The 19,110-nt window shown below is 35.8% G+C and overlaps 1 protein-coding gene across 2 annotated transcripts; it reads right to left on the bottom strand.

The window, feature by feature from the left end:
* Positions 1–1,587: 1,587 nt before the first annotated feature.
* LOC129273168 (exonuclease mut-7 homolog) lies at positions 1,588–18,784 on the bottom strand. Of its 2 annotated transcripts, none has more exons than XM_064108034.1 (15): positions 18,429–18,784; positions 16,840–17,261; positions 15,894–16,067; positions 14,737–14,790; positions 13,788–13,927; positions 11,542–11,719; positions 10,653–10,852; positions 8,919–9,084; positions 8,590–8,654; positions 7,906–8,042; positions 7,238–7,347; positions 6,580–6,733; positions 5,882–6,069; positions 5,184–5,513; positions 1,588–4,636 (listed from the first exon to the last, which is right to left on the bottom strand). In XM_064108034.1, the coding sequence occupies exons 2-15, from the start codon at positions 17,167–17,169 to the stop codon at positions 3,968–3,970; spliced, it is 2,895 nt and encodes a 964-aa protein (XP_063964104.1). In that variant the 5' UTR covers positions 17,170–17,261; positions 18,429–18,784; the 3' UTR covers positions 1,588–3,967. The 2 variants fall into 2 exon arrangements, with proteins under 2 accessions (XP_063964104.1, XP_063964105.1); XM_064108035.1 differs by having other exon boundaries at positions 18,572–18,681.
* Positions 18,785–19,110: the final 326 nt, after the last annotated feature.

Genomic DNA, 19,110 nt, shown 5'->3' with positions numbered 1-19,110 from the left:
CATATTTTGGCCATTTTGGATGCTAAAACCTATGAAATCAAAAGCAATCTGGACTGAAATTATCAAATAACTATTCCTACACGTACTATAAAGATGATGTCATTTTTAAAAGATCACCTGTCATTTACATGTAGAACTCATGTTTTTTAAAGTCACATGGCTATAGGCCGGTAGTTTGGCCTATTGGGTTCAAAGGGTTAATATGATGGCATAGGATTTGCAGACACATCGTGTATGATTTATACAATTTTTTTTTCTAATCAAGAGAAAATTGCATTAAAAAGTTGACAGGCCAAATATAAATTAACCGGTACCTGCATTATTCAGACATATAGTTTCATAACTGGACAATAATGACGTTGCAAACATTTTCAGTTTATCACTTCTTGTTCGCTGAATGGGTTCAGTAGATTATATCCTCTCCAAATTTCAATAAGTTTTAATGACTAAATTAAAAAAGCACATGTATTTCAATTTATGTATTGTAAAAACATATTAAAAATGTTATATTAGATAATGGGCATACAACTTTTATAATTCATATCTAGAGACCAACAGAAAACTTGTGAAAATGTATAATGTACTTATAAATCAATTAAAGCTTCACATAGCTCAATTATGTTTTTTGCTTGCACTATAATTCTGAGGTCGATAATTTTAGATATAGATCTTTCTACTAATCACAATGTCTGTCATTGTTTTGGAAATTTGACAAGTAGCTTGGCCCCATGATGACAACTTGTACAATTAACATTTTTTTTAAAGCCTTTTTCTTAAAATGATATAGTTCAATGATTATATTGACTAATGCCATGAATAAAATGCCTGCATGATTGAAGAAGTACAATGAGTGTGATGTTTTCAATCCTCAATTACATGAACATTGAATAGAGTAGTGATACACAATATACCAAAAAAATAAACATACTACATATCAAAAGGAAAAGTTCAATACAAAATTACATGTTAAAGTGGCAGGAAAATTTCATCATACTAACTTACAGTTCAGCCTCAGTCAGGCAGTGGTAGAAACTTTGAAATACTTTCTAGATCAAGAAAAATATGCTAATGGAAAATATGACGCATCAATCATACCTAAGGCTTGTTCAGTTACGGTACAACACAAAAAAGCTTAGTAAACTTGGTTTAAATGCAAGAGTCAATTGGACATCAGGCAATAAAGATTATTGCAGAGATAGGAGACATTTTTGTGCTGCCTTGCTGAAAACAAGCTATAGAATAATTTACTTTTCATGAAAGTTAGTATAAAATGTGTCCTGATGACTAGCTGTGTAGTTTGGAAAGACATCACCTGAGTAAAACATCAAAGGGATATTGAAGGCCAACATAAAATATAACTCAATTTAAAAAAAAGAGTATTCTTAAACTAGCATATCATTATCATTGAAAATTCATCATAGATGAAAATAAGGATTTTTATCATTTTGAAAATCATTCCATTGAAACAGTTCTATATATGTCATTAGGAATATGCAATGAATGGACTAATGATGTTATGTCCAAACTTCCCTTTCCATTTTTTAATGTAATATGAAATCTTACAACTTTTTATTCCTTTTTTAAAAAATATGTTTACAACATCATCTCCCTTGCAACCTACTGCAATCAAAGAAAAAAGGTTACAGCAATGACAGTCTTACAAACTTGAATAAATGGTCAATCTTTCTTTGAAGTAATTTTTTTTATAAAGTTTACACAGTATGATAATATACAAAAGTACAAAGGGGGAGATAATACAGCTCACTCATTACACATTCATGTAGACAAAGAAATTTACAAATTTCTCCACTCTATATCCAATTTTAATGAAATTTTCAGTGTTTTGCCTTTTTCATCATTTACTTATTTTAAGCCGGTTTCTATGTAGCCCAGAGTACCCCTTTAATGCACATTAATTTAAATAGGTGGCATGATTTTGTCAAACTATGTCCTGATACTACAATGTTGCTGAACATTTTCCAATTGTTTGTTGTACCTTGTTGAACAAGCATTCATACAGTGCATAATAGACAGGGCTTCAAAGAGATACAGAAATAAGCACTTTAACCCTAACTAGGCCGGGCTTTTTTGGCTGTTCTGTGGCCGGGGGGGTTGATTCAACCCCCCCCCCCGAGATCTCAGCCGCCGATCGCGCTAGCGCCGTAAAAATTTGCACGCTGGTAGTGTGCGATGTAATTTACAAGGCTGTATGGTAAAATTTTCCAAAATAATGAGATTTTATTTTTTATGAATTAATTATGCTAATTTATGCATAAATCATACTTTTTGCTCTAATTCACTAAATAAAGCTCCTAGAATGCTAATTTTTTGTAAAAATATTCTTTGTAGCATTCTCAACAATCGCAATTGAAAAAAACTTCGGTTTGGAAATCAATTTCTTATGTATTTTATTGTTTTATGAATTTCTTATGTATTTCTTTGTTTTTCAACCTTTTGTTTTTCTTTGTTTTTTCACCAGATTTATTGCACAACCTTTTTGAAGCATAATTATGCTAAGATCAATTGATTTCAGCTGTTTAAAGTAAAAATAATCATATCTTTATGAATAAGATGAGAAAACTTTATTTGCATTGACTTTGTACACAAAATCACGTTTTGGAACAATTTTTGGTCTGACATGCACTTACGAAATGTTGCGTAATTTCGGAACCGTGTACCCGGGTGTCGTAAATTTGGTATCAAAAGATGCGCGAGACTTAAAAGTATAAACTCTGTGAGTGGCGCGGTCAAAAATTTTTGCACAGCGGAATGATCGCAGAAAATGTTGAGGGGGGGTTGATTCAACCCCCCCCCCCCCGGCCACTTTAGGGTTAATAGATTATACATGAGTGTTTTCTATTGGTATAAAGGTCATAAAAAAATATAAGATTACACAAAATTAAACTAAAAAATCTCATTTCTTAGAAAAATGTTATACTATTTCTTAATGTTGACAAAATATGGTAAAACATATTTTGTAATATAGATAAGCATCTAATTCTGTTGAATTCTCATTAATAAAATTGCAGAAAACAAATCTAAAATATAGTGCCAGCAGGAAAAAGATTGCAGTAATATTACTTTTCTATTTCTATGTTATCAATGTGAATTGATACCAAGTCTGATACGTTCCTGTTAATTGCATGATACATCATAACCAGAGTAGGATGTTAGTGAAGAATCTGCCGCTCAGTCTGCAAGGGATCTGCAAGTACCGAATGCATAACCTTTTCCCTTTTAAAGGTCAAGTCCACCCCAGAAAAATGTTGATTTGAATAAAAATCAAACTAGCATAATGCTGAAAATTCCATCAAAATCAGATATAAAATAAGAAAGTTATGACATTTTAAAGTTTCGCTTATTTTTCACAAAACAGTGATATGCACAACTCAGTGACATGCAGTTGAGACAGTTGATGATGTCTCTCACTCACTATTTCTTGTTTTTTATTGTTTGAATTATAAAATATTTCATTTTTTACAGATTTGACAATAAGGACCATCTTTACTGAACCATATAGTATTAAACAATGCCAATTCCACATGTTCAGGGAGGATTAATTGTTGGTTCACTTGACAATGAGGAGAAAATTTGAATATTTCACATTTCATATAATACAATACAAAAAAAAATAGTGAGTGGATGATGTCATCAGTCTCCTCATTTACATACCAACCAGGATGTACATTTAACTGTTTTGTGAAATTAAGAAAAACTTTAAAATGTCACAACTCTGATTTTACATCCGATTTAGATGAAATTTTCAGTGTTATGCTTGTTGAATTTTCTCTTTTTATTCAAATCAACTTTTTGTAGGGGTGTACTTGTCCTTTAACTGTTTATCATTCCTGAAAAGAAATTGTGTTTTGAGACAAATTTATTGTGCAAATGATCAAAGCATAACCCCATGTCTGAAACTCGGACAAATCTATTAAGGTGTAATGTTTTATATCATGACAAACATCATTTAAACTTGTGCAGTTCCGTCGTGTAACCTGCCTTGCCTATCCTCTCCCCGATCCAAGACATGAGAAAACTGGTTACAGACCTTCACAAAGTGCTTGCCTTCCCAGTAAACCTTACCACACATTGCACAACAAAAGAACTGATCTATCTGATTCAAGATCCCTTCCGGAATCAAGTCCACTTGGAGGTCCACAGACTTTCCTATCTTGACATTGCTGAAGTCCAAGGCATCTTCTCGGTAGACCACCGGTGAGTTGTTCATGTATCCTGAAGCTCCAAGGGATGCCTCCGAAGCAGAGCATACAGATGCAGGATCAAAGTCTGAGGGAGAATCTACAGAGGTTGTGGATCTGTCTTTGTTGCTGGCATGTGATGTCAGGTATCCATATGGATTTCCTACCACGCAGAGCTGGCTTGCACCATCCCGCACCGGATTCTTTGTCGCTGCCTGTCCAGAGTTTGAAGATTGCTTTACAGGGCGCATCAAACGCAGTTCATCTTCCTCATCTTCGTAATCGTCATACCCACTTATCATTTCATTGTCAAAGTTTCCACAGACGTCGTCATCGTCGTCGTTGTAGCGTGATTTGCCCAGGAGGGTTTGCTTGTGGAGCCACAGCCTTCTCATATCAGGGTTGGTTACTTTGGCATACACATTGCCATTGCATATCTACACACACAGAGACAGGATGGATTAAATATAAACTAATATGACCTTAAACACTTTCCAGATGTCTAAAACAAGTCATCTGATTCAGACTCACTAGCACATTTAAATGTAGACACATTCTCTATATCTAGATGCGATGATCATTACAAGAGTAATAACATAAAAAATTATCAATTATTTGTACACTGAACAAACCAGCAAGGGATTACACGTTATTGTCATAAATTTAAAAAAAAATATTCCACTTTCAGTGTTTAGTACATTGCAATAAGGTATGTAAGCACTTTTACTGATATATTTTAACCCAGTCAAGGGATTCTATCATGCCAACACACAGTTTATCCCCAGTTTAGGCTCTTTCTACACTACCTGGGGAACATAATCATGATACCTGACAAATGAGAACTTATTTTATCATGACAATTTTTCCCTTTTGCAGGATAAGTGTGAATTTCTTTATCAAATAATAGTGCTATCAGAATGAAGGCATGTTGCAAGTGTATTTACTTCAAGTACCCCTACATATATATGTCAATTTCCATCTCACCTGACATCGACTGAAGATATCTGAGGGAGTGACCGTCACGTTGAAAAAGTCTAGAACATCTTGAACCTGATGTTTGGCTTTTCTGTTGGTTTCAACACACATGATTTGACCATCGTCCACTCGAGACTTTAACATGATGTATGGTGATCCAGCTGTCAGAATCGCACGTCCTTCTTTAAGCGCAATCTGCACAGCCTCCTCATGTTCATCATCGTTATCAAGGATCTTAACATCTACTCCACATGACCTTAGATGGCGCCCTAATCCTTGGAGCATGTTGTCGCATATAACAGCGAGTTGACCCGGTGATATAGGTGGACCTCTAGGGGGCTACAGATGATACAGGATACAGAAAAGTATTTAATAATCCTCCCTGTGCATTATGGAAGCCAAGGCTGATGGATTCTTTAAAATGTGTCAAGGGCAGCCCCAAAAATAATTACAATTTACTGAAAAGGGAAATCCACTCCCCCCCCCAAAAAAAGAATTGATTTGCATAAACAGAAAAAAAACCAAGCATAATGCTGACGATGTCATCAATGTTGGATGTGAAATAGGGACGCCATTTTAAATTTTCATTTATTTCCACAAAACAGTTAAACCCATAACATGATGACTTCATCAGCACTCATTCATATCATCCTGTAGTGCAAGTCGGGCATAAAACAGTGATTGAATAGATCAAACATATAACAAACCTGATTGAGTGCTTCTTCAAATGAAGGCTTCTCTTTGGGTGTTTTGTTTGGTTTTGGTTTAGCCTTTGATTTTGATTTCTTGTTTGTTTTACTGGAGTACCATGGTTCCATGTTCATCTGTAGGCCGTGGTATGATACAATCTCTTTCAGATGGGCATAAATCTCTAGCAAACAGAAAGCATCTAAGGCTGTAGGGAAAATGAAATGAAATGAAGTATATTTATGAAAATAGCAAAATATATAATGAATATAAAACAAATTTCCTTTTAGAAATGAGAGAATATATCTATTGCTGAAAAAGTGGACACATCTGTGCTTTGAGTAAAGGATAATTATTTTAGGGTATGAACTAACACCATTCCAACCTTACAAAAGTTTAGTGACTATTAAAATAAAATAACTAGAAATTCCTTATTAGTTTGGAGGTATATGTTTGAAATGATTAGGAATATGTTTTGCATCAAAATTCACTTGGGCATATATTCAGATCAGTTACACTGCATAAGTACAGATCCATTATCAAATAAAATGACAAACAATTGACTAAAATTACTAAGGGGACAAGAAGTGCTTCACAATGATACCATTATCTTAAATGACAGTCACTTTCATAGAAGAGATATATTCAGACCCGATGCTAATTCTTGGAGGGGTTATATACCTGCTCTCTTTCAGAACCATTAGACTAATAGACTTACCAGCATATGTGATTTGAGCCGGCCGTAGAGGACGACGTGCCCAGTCAGATATTCTATCTTTCTTATCAAGGTACTTGTTGAAACAGAAGTAAACCAAGTCGGTCAATCCAAGGGAGCTGAGTCTGATCCCATGGTTTGGAATTTCCTTCAGGATCTACAGTGAGAAATACAGCAAAGATTTAGCCATTGACAAAGATTTCTTAAAATAATAATTCATTTGTATATATTTTCATATTGTAGTCCAACCCTACCCTACGATAGCTGCAATCAAAATTGATTGAAATGGAGAGGAGGAGCAGCATTTGTGTATTTTTAAAATAACTCACATAACTTTGAATATTTGAATGTTATAGTGTACAATTTTAAAAGCCCCCACCCAGTAATATTATACAATGCAAACAGTGCAATAGTATTGATATTGGACAAGAAGTGGTGGTGAAGTAAAAGCATTTCCGATCCGGACAACTGATGTCAAGCCATAAGCTCACCTGTCCATTCAGGCTGTGTGGAACAAGTAATAACCAAGAGTATACAACTATTGATTGCTCATGGAGAAATCAATAACAAGTCAAAACCATCAGACAATATTATTCGGAAATGCCACATGATGTAGTTTTGACTAATAAATGATGAGAACCTCAGTAAGAGGTATTAATACCTGTTTGCCTAATCCATTGAGATCTACTGTTCTTTTCTCTCCCTTCAGTGTTTCCTGGAGTTCTGGGTAGGACTGACCCAACATCCTGTAATCACCAGATATCTCAAAACCTACAAAAAAATAGGACCAAAAATAGAATGTTCATATCGATAGGCACTAACACGTTAGCAGTATATTCAGTCTCCAACATCTTTAATATTAATGTACCTGCTATGTACCTTGCCTTTCTTTCTACACTCAGATACTACAGAAGTATGCTGTTCTATAATCTCTACTCTTTAATTCTAAAAAACAAATCAAAACAAATATGTCTTTATGATGCTGAGGTAAAAAGCTTTTGAAAGGATTGGCTTTGCATAGGACTATCAAGAATGTTGTTTTTACAGTAATTTGGAGTGACTTAATTGTTTTTGTCATGTGGGCTTGCATAACTATGTCATCAAATTCATTTAAACAGTACTTGAACTGGCTCAAAAGAATTAAGAGTCAATTATTTAGTTGCCTATTCGATGGTGTACTATATATTACCCCGGCCCTATGAAAGAAAGCATAAACAAAGCTTGGTGTATCTTAAGCTCTAGCTATCAGATTAAAGAGGGTAACATTAACCTTAAAAGCTTGGAGAGAATAACTTAAACACTGGAACAGATATCTTTCAGTTTCCCTACCAAGTTTAAGGATGTCTTCAGACTGTAATAACTGTTGAAAGAAATGCTTGACGATATCTTTGCTTTCTTCTACCCACAGGGCTGGCATGTCCAGTAGGTAGGCTGCATCTTCGGTTGCTATCTGGCATAAGGCTACCCTAAAAAAGAGAAAGGTTGGAAATAGCAAAGCTGATTCACATATTTCAATATCAACAAAAATTGGCAGGAGAGACAACATACAGATCTATCATTTCAAATTTAAACAAGGATTCTGAACTGCAGTATGTATTCTTCCATCATTGCTAGGTCAAGAACTATATTGAACACCTACAATGTCAAATAATGAACTCTGTGACCTTTGACCTGCAGATCACCTTCACTCACATAAGCATACATGTACATCAGCCAAGTTGAAGATAATCCCTCAAAAAGTTCTTTAGTTATCACAATAATGAGATATTTCTGGGTATGAAATGACCTCTTTGCCTTAAGATTTGACAACATGATCCAAAATTCTTATTAGAAATAGAATTATCACTCTTTTATGTATGTACAGTTTTATCAAGTTAAAACTGATTATTTCGTTTTTGTGAAAAACATAATGGGAAGAAAAGATGGATGGAAAACCACCCCAAATAATGTCTTTTTGCAACCACAGTGGCATGAAAAGGTACGAAGACATGAGTCCTGTCTCTTTATGCTTACTTTGATTTCTGTGTTGGGGTGAATGATGGTCTCCATTCCATGTCTATTCCTACTATTCTATTAGGCTGGTGAGAGAGGAGGAAATAACAGAAAATATCATAACGTAAGAAATGACAAGAAGACATTCCTGACACTTACCCATCCAAAAACAACATTCAAATAAATATATTATGTTCAAACTTTAGCATGTGTCATCATAAATAATTTTAGACCACATAATGGGAAGAATTTGATAGCTGACTATGATTAATTCCATCTTTCCTACAACGGTAACTCCTTTAGAATAGAATCTATCCAGTCATTATTGGGTCAATGATTTCATTATTTACCTTACTAGTAAGGTCAGCAAGGCAATGTTGTAAATCAGTAGACGTAGAGACGATCAGGATCCTATCATCAGGAAGATTGAGGGGGTAGTAATCAACAGTAGGAGTATCATCTACCTCATCATCCCAGTTCTCTTCTGCTCCATCTTGTATTCCGCTAGCTGCATTGCTTCAGTAGAAATAAAAATAATACTAATAACATGAAAAAGCCATAATTTATAATTATTTCATATCTCTTTCAATAAATCATTACAAATATATAAATTTTACTTATTCCATCTTCCAAAGTTTAACCTCCTCCTCCAATATTCCCGACCTTTCGTCGGAGAACGCGAAAGCTTATTTGCGACGGTAGTTGATTTTGGAAGAGACTTTTGGGCCCGTCGTCATGGTCGTAAAACTCTGTCCTGCAATGCAAATTGTGTGACATGAGATTTTTTTTCGTTTCGCATCTGGAACGGAAACATTCAATCTGTGTTTCGTGTGCAAAATTCTGGTTACTACTATGGTAACAGCGATATATCCGATTTAGGACGACTTTCCAAAGCCACATTTGGTTCCTCCCAGAGCTCGAGAGGCCGCCCGGGGGGCCCACTTCCATTGACAAGTGGATACCAGGCGCGACCACGCGTAAAAAGGGAAAGAGTGGGCAAGTACATTAAGGCCTATGTAACGTTATAAGGGTGTCAAAAACGATGTTTAAAATACTAAAAAGGAGGATATGTTTTCAGTACTTGTAGGGTTTCACAAGCTAAATACTTGTTAAGAGATGCATTTTCATAATCTGGAAAAGCCTTGCTTCCCTTGTTTAGGGTGCTTTTCGAAACCGCATGGTCGTGCCTGGTATCCACTCATCAATGGAAGTGGTCCCCCTGGGAATTCGAATCTAATCCCCCATTTCTGGGGAAATTAAAACATAATGCCCATTACATTGTGTGCTAGAGGCATATCGTTTGTGTAGGAGTAAACAAAAGAAATTTCGGCTGGTACGTGTTCAGACCAAGGTAACTCCTTGTTCAGACGTATACATGCTGTGTACATAATCAACGCATGCAAAATGGTTTCTGCTGGAGAGGTGATTTGACCCATGGAATCAATTGCCAGAGATCCACCAATAATCCACATTAAATGCAATATCGATTTGATGGACTGTAATGATCTATATCTAAGCCTTAATTCAGTAACTTTTTCCTCACTCAATATGTACTCGATTTGTTTGAAAAACCACTTTCTTATCCATGTCATAATCTATTGTAGGTCCTGCATTTCGTATATCTCCAGCCATCAGTCGTAATGTACATGCATGTATGGTGCGGGTGTCGCGGGAAAGAATTTTGCACACGAAAAGCAGATCTGTAGGGCCTGTAACCCCCCTGTAACACAAAGCTTAGCATTGATTGTAGAGCAGTTTTCTACGTTTGATTCTATTGACTATAATGTACAATCAATCTTAAAAATCAAGTGCATGATTAAGCGTTAACTTTTGTGTTAGGGGACCCTAATATTAGCGTCCGTGAGGTTTGCGAAAGGTCCCAAATATCAGCAGCAGCAGCACCATCACCACCACCATAATCACCATCATCATCATCATCACCACCACAATCATCATATTAATAATAATAATAATCATCAGTATCATCACCATCACCATCATCATCATCATCATCATCACCATCATCAACATAAAAAAAAAAATCTTGTTATCCAAAGTGACATCAAGTCTACAACAATATATACCTGGTTTCAGAGTTCTGCAGTTCTTGGACAACTGCATCAGGCAGTTCATTGATATCAATCCCATAATGCACTGCCCATCGGGCGGCTGCAGGAATATCATTGTACCATACCAGCTGGTCAATGAAATCAGATTGGACGGACTTGTTGTCTCCTATGGTTGAAACTATCAGATCTTCCCAAGTATCTTGTGGCATTGACTCCTAAAGATTTAGTTTTTTTTTTTCAAAAAAGGTAAAGAAAAATGAATGATAATATGAATACTCTGCTTCTTTACAATCCCTTATGTATGACAATGACTGATTTCAAGTTCAGTATTGGCGATGGTATTGATGTTGGAAGCACAATTCAGTTCCATTACCTTCATGCATGTAATCAGATCCCATTCTTATATCTCAACACCTACTGATTCATCCTAGAGATTCATCAAGAACTAGCTTCATTCTATTAAAGTTTGGTGCTGTGTTGATTAACACATCTTCCAAACACCAACAACAAAAGGTCATCAACACGCATAATTATTATAGTTTATCAATTTTAATTACATCATTTTTTGTTCATTTTTTTGTTTATTTATTCATTATTATTATTATTATTATTTTTTTTTTGGGGGGGGGGGCTAATTTCACAACCCACTAAATCTGCAAAACTAGATAAGCTTTAACATTGCAGTGAATCTGGATTTTCTGGTGCTCTATCCAGCATTTCGGGGGCAAATTCGCAGCGAGCCCCCATGTAAATGTTCCACAATTCCAGTACAAAAACGTTAAATGAAAAGAAAAAATTATCAAATATCAAATCTCTTTTTAAGGCATACATCCAGCAAATGAAACTAATCATGCCTATTTCTTTTAAGTGTACTGTACATCATAAAATACTTGGTTAAAGTTACCTCGATATACCTCTTATGGATGAGGTACTTGATTGCACCAATATCTTTGGACTTTGAAGTGTTGGGACAGATGGACATGTCTAGTTTGAACATCTTGACCAGTCGAAGGATCAGTTTGGTCAGGTGACGTCTTCTCAGTTTCTCAACCCTCACCCCTGGGACAGGAACATCCATCTCACTACAAGGTTCAATAATACATGTATAAGTTTACAAATAAACATTTTCAATCTGATTATCTGCAAATAATACATCCAACTATTCATTAATTCAACAAAGTATATGGTAGATGTCTATTGTAAGTGATCTCATGAGGAATATAAAAAATAACTACTTGTGTATGAAGACCATGAAAATACTATGATCCACTAAAATATTAATCTCTGAGGGCATTCGAAGAGGGCATCGTTATCTAGTGGTAACGACTGTCATCTTTCAATCAGAGAGACGTGGGTTCGAATCCCAACCACGGTGGGTTTTCTTTCAGCAAGAAATTTATCTTTGTGCTGCACTCAACCCAGGTAAGGTGAATGGGTACCCGGCAGGGTACCCATAAAGCCATGGAAATATAGTGCACCACTAAATAGGCAGCTAGATAATCGGCGCCTCATAAATGCTATATATTATTAATAGTGAAAAGAGCGACTGTGATCATACAACAAGTGGAATGCCTCTGGCGGTCTCACCTGCATCACGCGATTCAATATAGCAGCAGTGCTGACTTTGAAAACTACTATAACTTGCACAAGATGTTCAGTGATACTTGGTTACTCATATGTACACGTTTTATGAACTAGACCAATAACTTACAGAGATATGATGGTAATTCAACAAATACCCCCAACATGGCCAAGGTTCATTGACCTTACATGACCTTTGACCTTGAACATGTGACCTAAAACTCGCACAGAATGTTCAGTGATACTTGATTACTCTTATGTCCAAGTTTCATGAGTCAGATCCATAAACTGTCAAAGTTATGATGGTAATTCAACAGATACCCCCATTATGGCCAAAGTTCATTGACCTTTGACCTTGGTCATGTGACCTGAAATGCGCACAGGATGTTCAGTGATACTTGATTACTATTATGTCCAGGTTTCATGAATCAGATCCATAAACTTTCAAAGTTATGATGGTAATTCAACAAATACCCCCAATTTGGCCAAAGTTCATTGACCCTAAATGACCTTTGACCTTAATCATGTGACCTGAAACTTGCACAGGATGTTCAGTAATACTTGCTTACTATCATGTTATAAAGTTTCATGAATCAGATCCATAAACTTTCAAAGTTATGATGGTAATTCAACAAATACCCCCAATTTGGCCAAAGTTCATTGACCCTAAATGACCTTTGACCTTAATCATGTGACCTGAAACTTGCACAGGATGTTCAGTAATACTTGCTTACTATCATGTTATAAAGTTTCATGAATCAGATCCATAAACTTTCAAAGTTATGATGGTATTTCAACATATACCCCCAATTCGGCCAAAGTTCATTGACCCTAAAAGACCTTTGACCTTGGTCATGTGACGTGAAACTCGTGCAGGATGTTCAGTGATACTTGATTAATCTTATGTCCAAGTTTCATGAACTAGGTCTATATATTTTCTAAGTTATGATGACATTTAAAAAATCTTAACCTTTGATGTTGATTCCCCCAACATGGTCCAAGTTCATTGACCCTAAATGACCTTTGACCTTGGTCATGTGACATGAAACTCAGGCAGGATGTTCAGTAATACTTGATTAACCTTATGGCCAAGTTTCATGAACTAGGTCCATATACTTTCTAAGTTATGTTGTCATTTCAAAAACTTAACCTTCGGTTAAGATTTGGTGTTGACGCCGCCGCCGTCGGAAAAGCGGTGCCTATAGTCTCACTCTGCTATGCAGGTGAGATAAAAATTGTGCAATTTCAAGATTCAAGGTCATAACGTTGTATTCAAATTTGATTGGTCTCAATGACCATTTCATTGAACTTGGAATCAACAGTGCCCTTTTAAACTTATTTTCATTTTGTATCATAATACACAAATGTGCCCTATAGATAAATATCATTCTTCAATTACATGATTTTTAATAGAAAAAGAGCATATTTCTGTATAATATCTTGAGGTGCATAGAAGTTTGACTTGTGCAAACAGATTTTTCATTACATCATAGTTTTCTGTGACCTAGTGCTGATTAGATAAGTGCAGTGTGGGAGATTTGCTCGCTTGAAGTCTGCACAAATACTAACCTGAGATATGCATTAATGTCATAACCTTGCTCACAGAAAACATCCAGTTTTCGTATAAGAGCCTCTTGCAATTCAGGATGACCCTGAATGTACTTCTCTACCATGTTGGCTTTGTCTTGGAAAATAAGAGGCAGGCAGATCTAAGATAAAGACAGAAAAGTAAAAGAGATAAAGGAATAGGAAGGGAGGAATGTGGATGAATAAAATATGAAGCATTAAAGAAGAAATTGAAGATATATAAAAGCCATAATGAAATAAAGAAAATCACCCCCCCCCAAAAAAAAAAAAAGAGACGGAAAAGGGGGATAAAGAAAGAGAAACAAGAAATAGAAAGGACAAGGAGAAATAAGATAATGGAGAGCAAGAAAAGGTTTGAAATAAGAAAAAAATGATAAAGATGAGAAAAGAATGGGCATTAATCCTTTTACAATCATAATAATGGTTTGTAAATGTTATGCATTGTAAAGTGCTAAAAGAGGGTGAAATGTGCAATAGAACTAAATAATATCATCATTAGTGCTACTATCATGATTATAAAAATAGGTTCTGTGTGAGGTGTAACAACCCCTGGGATGGCTCAGTACATAACAAGCCCCTCAAACGCTATAAAGAATTGCAAAAGTGCCTCAAAGCTGAAATTTTTATATTTTTCATATTCCACAGTAAAAAAAATCCTAAGTGCTCCACAAACAATACCACTTCATAAACTACAGAAAAAATGAATGCAATGAATCTGATCAAGAAGAATTTCTTGATGTAGTCAGCTGAGCTTAGACAAACTGGTAGAGAAATTCATTCCAAAATTAAGCAGCCTCAAAGGCTAGAGATGACATAATGAAAAGATGATGGCAATTGTTAATACATCATGTAAAAGTGGCAAAGACTTCTACCCCCAAGGCATGTCCTTCAAGAGACTGTTACAAAATATTTTCCCTTGTAACAAACTTACATCTTCCAAAGAAAAGCAGTCATGAAGATTCACTTTTGTCACACACGTTGCAGCCTGTAAAAAGAGAAATAGGTAAAATATCAGAACCTACAATTTACCTAGGAGAGGAAATAAATGGGGCACTTATCAATTCTTTCCCTCCCTTCCTCCTACTTCTTGCTTTATATCTAAAACGTGTCCACGTGTTTACGCCTTCTAGTATGATATAGAGGAATCAAACTTGGGCGAGAATATGGATTTGTGTCAAAGGAGAAGTTCTGGTTAAAAGAAATAGAACAATGTAGACAGTTATCAAAATTTGTAAAATTAGATCACTGAGACTATAAATCTCAAGACCTGTACAGGAATATTTACCAGTGCCTTGATATTAACCACTTTATAAAACAAAATTCAAAAAAATATAATGTAAAATAGGAACTATTAATAAATTATAATGTATTTCAGAAAATATGGTTGTTTAAAACAGAATTCCAATCTCTTTGTTCATTGCTAACATATATTTATGTCATTAGTTTTTTTATCATTCTACTGGTATGGGAATATACTACAGTTATGTTCAAAAGTTAGTGAACCCCACCACAAAATGCACTCCTTCATGCTGAGTGTTGAATGTTGACAACAACACTCCAATGTTGGTGAGCCCAGAGAAACAAACTGTATTGAATGTAATATTTTATCACCTGACTTCACAATCAAATATCTACAACATGGCAGCAATGGAACACTTGAAATATCTTCATTTTCTAGTGGGCTCACAGTTTTTTTTGAGCACCACTATATATGACAACATCATGAAATTAAACATTCTGGTAGTAAAAAAGAATCAATAAACCTCAAGTATATGGAAATCCATCAATATCATATTTTTTTCTGCAGGAAATTTGCACAATGTCCTTTCTCAACAAAGAAAAGCACAATGAATTTTCAAGAAAACTATGAGTGTATGAATGTACATCATATCTGAAAAATATTTCAAACAAATATGTGTTTTAGATGTTGATGTTGCTGGCTTTCCATAGTTGTTTGATTGGATCAATCGTAACTCTTTGTAAGACAGGGCCCAGTTTGCATAGTTCAGGATTCAAGCCAATGCTATTCAATTTAGCTGTGCAGTTACTGCTTGTAGTATAACAGAATACTGCTGAAGTAACACTTACTTCTTTGAACTGTTGCCTTGCAAGCATGACCCTGACTCTAGAAACCAAGAAAGAGTTATCAGGTCCTTGCAGATTGTAGAGTCTAGACAGGATATCAAAGACATTAGAATGAGAACTGGCTGCTAGATGAAAGGCATGCATCCTCAGCTCCGGCGTCAGGATTCTTGTCAATTCCTTTAGAAATAACAGGTCAGGAAATCAATTATGATTTCCAAGTTCTATGTGTTCTGTTTGTTAACAATGTTCACCTGATTTGAAATACAGAATTTCACAGTGTAATTTAAAAGTACTTTCATTCTTTTTTAAACTGATGTTTGAAATAATATAAAATTATCAATTTTTATAATTTACATATATCTGTAAAACAAAATATCTAGCAACAACAAATATGTGCTGCTGCTACTTGTACTATAACTAATTGTAAATGAAATATCTACTCAAATGATAAACCTGTTAAATAGTTATGCATGACATTATAGTGCAGTTACACATTGGTATGTGCGTGAGCTAAACCTTTCCCTGGTTTTCTAATAAATTGTTATCAAAATCATGAAATCTCCTCAATATGTAAACCCGATTCAAAGATACACCCTATACCAAATCTGTGTCTTGAAATGCTTCTGAAAGAGAATTTGGTCTACAGAAATGTCATGTTTATTTCAACTTTAAAAGCTAATGTAAATAAAAATGATTAAAAATACAATTAAGAACAAAAACAGGCACTTAATACCAGTCAAATAAGGAGAATTCATATCCTGAGAAGCTCCCTAAAATTGCAAACAGTCTGAATCAGTGAACACAAGCTAGAATAGTGGGTTTTTCAAAACAACATTTAGAAGATTAAGGTTCAAAATCTAAAGGATTGGTGCAGCTCCACAGATAAAAGGGGTGTACCATTACACTTAAAAAAAATCCCCTTACTAAAACTAGCAGCTTCAATAGTCACCTCTTTAGCCATTTTCTTGATATTGAGCATGGTATCAAACTCCTTTAAGATGAGAAGTGCAAGTGTGTCCGGCTTTCTCTTGCGTAAATCCCTACTGTGATCTATCAGGTCCAAGACAAAGGAATGGTGTACTCTCTGTTCCATTGATGATAGTGCTTCATGGAACATTCTGCATACTTGAGGCTTCTTCTGCTCCTCCCAAAGGTCTTCCATTTGCTCCAGCCAAACTTCAAACCTTGGCTTCTCATCCTTTGGTGCTCTTGGAACCCAGGCTTTACCTGAAGAAGCTCTGCTACCTCTAGTTCTACTACCTTTTGGATCGCTCATCATCGTTGCTTTTTGTTCTATATTGTTCAGTTCAGGGTGGACGTAGGCCTAGTTGTTTTTTCCAGCTTCAATTTTGGTAACATCTAACTCAGTAACTGCAAAAATAGAGCACAACACATTGTGAAGTCTGAAAACCAATCAAACGTTCTAGCCTAAAAGTAAATCATTGTAAAACATGGTGAATGATTTATATCTAGGTCTATCATATTATTTGATTTTTATGTTAATAAAAATACACTCTCATGTTTCTAGCCCAGTCTAACTTAGCTAGATCATAGGCATAAATATTCATATCTGAATATGGTATGCACCTTAAAACCCAAGGGCCAAGATAACAACAACAATTAACAGTTTTTCCCAATTAATTCAACAATCCACTACTGCCGGCCTGGGGATTGCTAGACAAAAGCTTCAGTCTTTGTATTTGGTAGACAGGAATAACCGTCATTTCTGGGGATTATTCAACATTTTCTGACATTTTACTATCATCCCCATTCATGTGAGTGGAGCCAACTAAATACAGAGACTGAAGCTTTTGGTCTATGTATTTGATTGTTCCACTGAACTGCGTTGGCTAGCTCCACTCACCAAAACATGAATGGGGCCGGGGTAGACCAAAAGCTTCGGTCTCTGTTATGTTGGTTGTTCCGCTGAACTCCATTGGCTCCACTCACCAAATACAGAGACCGAAGTTTTAGCGCGATCTGTACAGGGGACTCAATGGCCATATGTTTATGTACTATTAAGTTTATGTACTATGTTGTTTCTTATTGTACTTCCCCAACGTTACGCAACGCTCGCGTCCGTAACGTTGGGGAAGTACAAAAAGAAACAAGAATCAAGATGGCGGCGTAAACATCGGGCAAGTCTCTTCCGTCTTTTCACAATATTTTTTCATTTTTTTGAAGAATTCTTGTTTAAAAATAACAACGAGAGCGTAGTAATGTCGGAAATGAAGTTTTATCCCATGATGTACATAATTTAGAGCTAGATCTTAGTTTTAGAAATAAATTAGCAGGAAAGTAGAAATCTCGGGGGCGAAAGTTTCATGGTTTTTTGCGGTACATGCAGATGAATAGGAAGGACTCGTTTAGAGTAAGCCTACGTTAGTAAATGATTTTTACTCTCAAGAAGCCGCCTGGCTAGGTAGGGCAGGGGATGATTGATAGTACTGAAAATAAAATGTCAGACAGAAATTGTTAAATAAATCCCCAGAAACTACGGTTATTCCTGTCTAGACTCTAGGGCCGGGGATTGCTTACCAGACCAGTCTTGTCAGTTCAGTTGCCTGCTCGTGCTACTTCATGTTAATGATTTCCAACTACTGTTCTTACTATTAAGTTGTATAAACTGCTGGCTATTTTATTTATTGCTTGATGACGAGGATGAGCTGATTGCGTAATACCTGTAAGTGATCGAGCGAGTGTTGCAACACAATCTCCCCAAGTTGCATGCTAAAATAAATTGGACAGCGCGCGGTACGGTGTCGGCCGGGCCAGCCTCGCAGACGCAGTCGCAGAGCCCGAAACATTCTTTGGAATAATACTACCAAATCCAGGCGCGGATCCAGGAGGGGGCCGAGCCGGCCCCGGCCCCCCTATTTTTTGACAACCTGTAGAAAGTACTAAAGGAAAAACACTAAAGAAAAGTAGGAAAGAGGTATCATACCCAGGATGTGTAATTTACAACCTCGTAACGGCCGGCCCGACCCCGAAAGAAAACAAGAAAAGACGTGAGGGGAAGAATTGGAAAAAGAACTTTACATAAAAATTTCGCTCGCGCTTCGCGCTCGCATTGCCTGTGCCAATGAATCCCATTCAAGAGGATTAAATGACACTTCTTTATCCAGATCTGAAATCAATTTGCACACAATATTTTAGCTCGCACATCAAGCTTTTATTATTTTGTTTGTTTTACACAAATTGTTTATATCAAAATTTTCAG

The sequence above is a fragment of the Lytechinus pictus genome, chromosome 12 (assembly GCF_037042905.1).
Source record: "Lytechinus pictus isolate F3 Inbred chromosome 12, Lp3.0, whole genome shotgun sequence".
NCBI lineage: Eukaryota > Metazoa > Echinodermata > Echinoidea > Temnopleuroida > Toxopneustidae > Lytechinus > Lytechinus pictus.
This window is presented reverse-complemented; position numbering and strand designations above follow the sequence as displayed.

Excerpts from the sequence above, each read along its gene's own strand:
- LOC129273168 (XM_064108034.1), bottom strand. The coding sequence starts at position 17,169 with ATGATGAGCGATCCAAAAGGTAGTAGAACTAGAGGTAGCAGAGCTTCT. Across the intron at positions 9,085-10,652 it reads CTGCAGAACTCTGAAACCAG|CAATGCAGCTAGCGGAATAC; the intron begins GTATATATTGTT and ends TTTCTACTGAAG. Across the intron at positions 8,655-8,918 it reads TTGCTGACCTTACTAGTAAG|CCTAATAGAATAGTAGGAAT; the intron begins GTAAATAATGAA and ends CTCTCTCACCAG.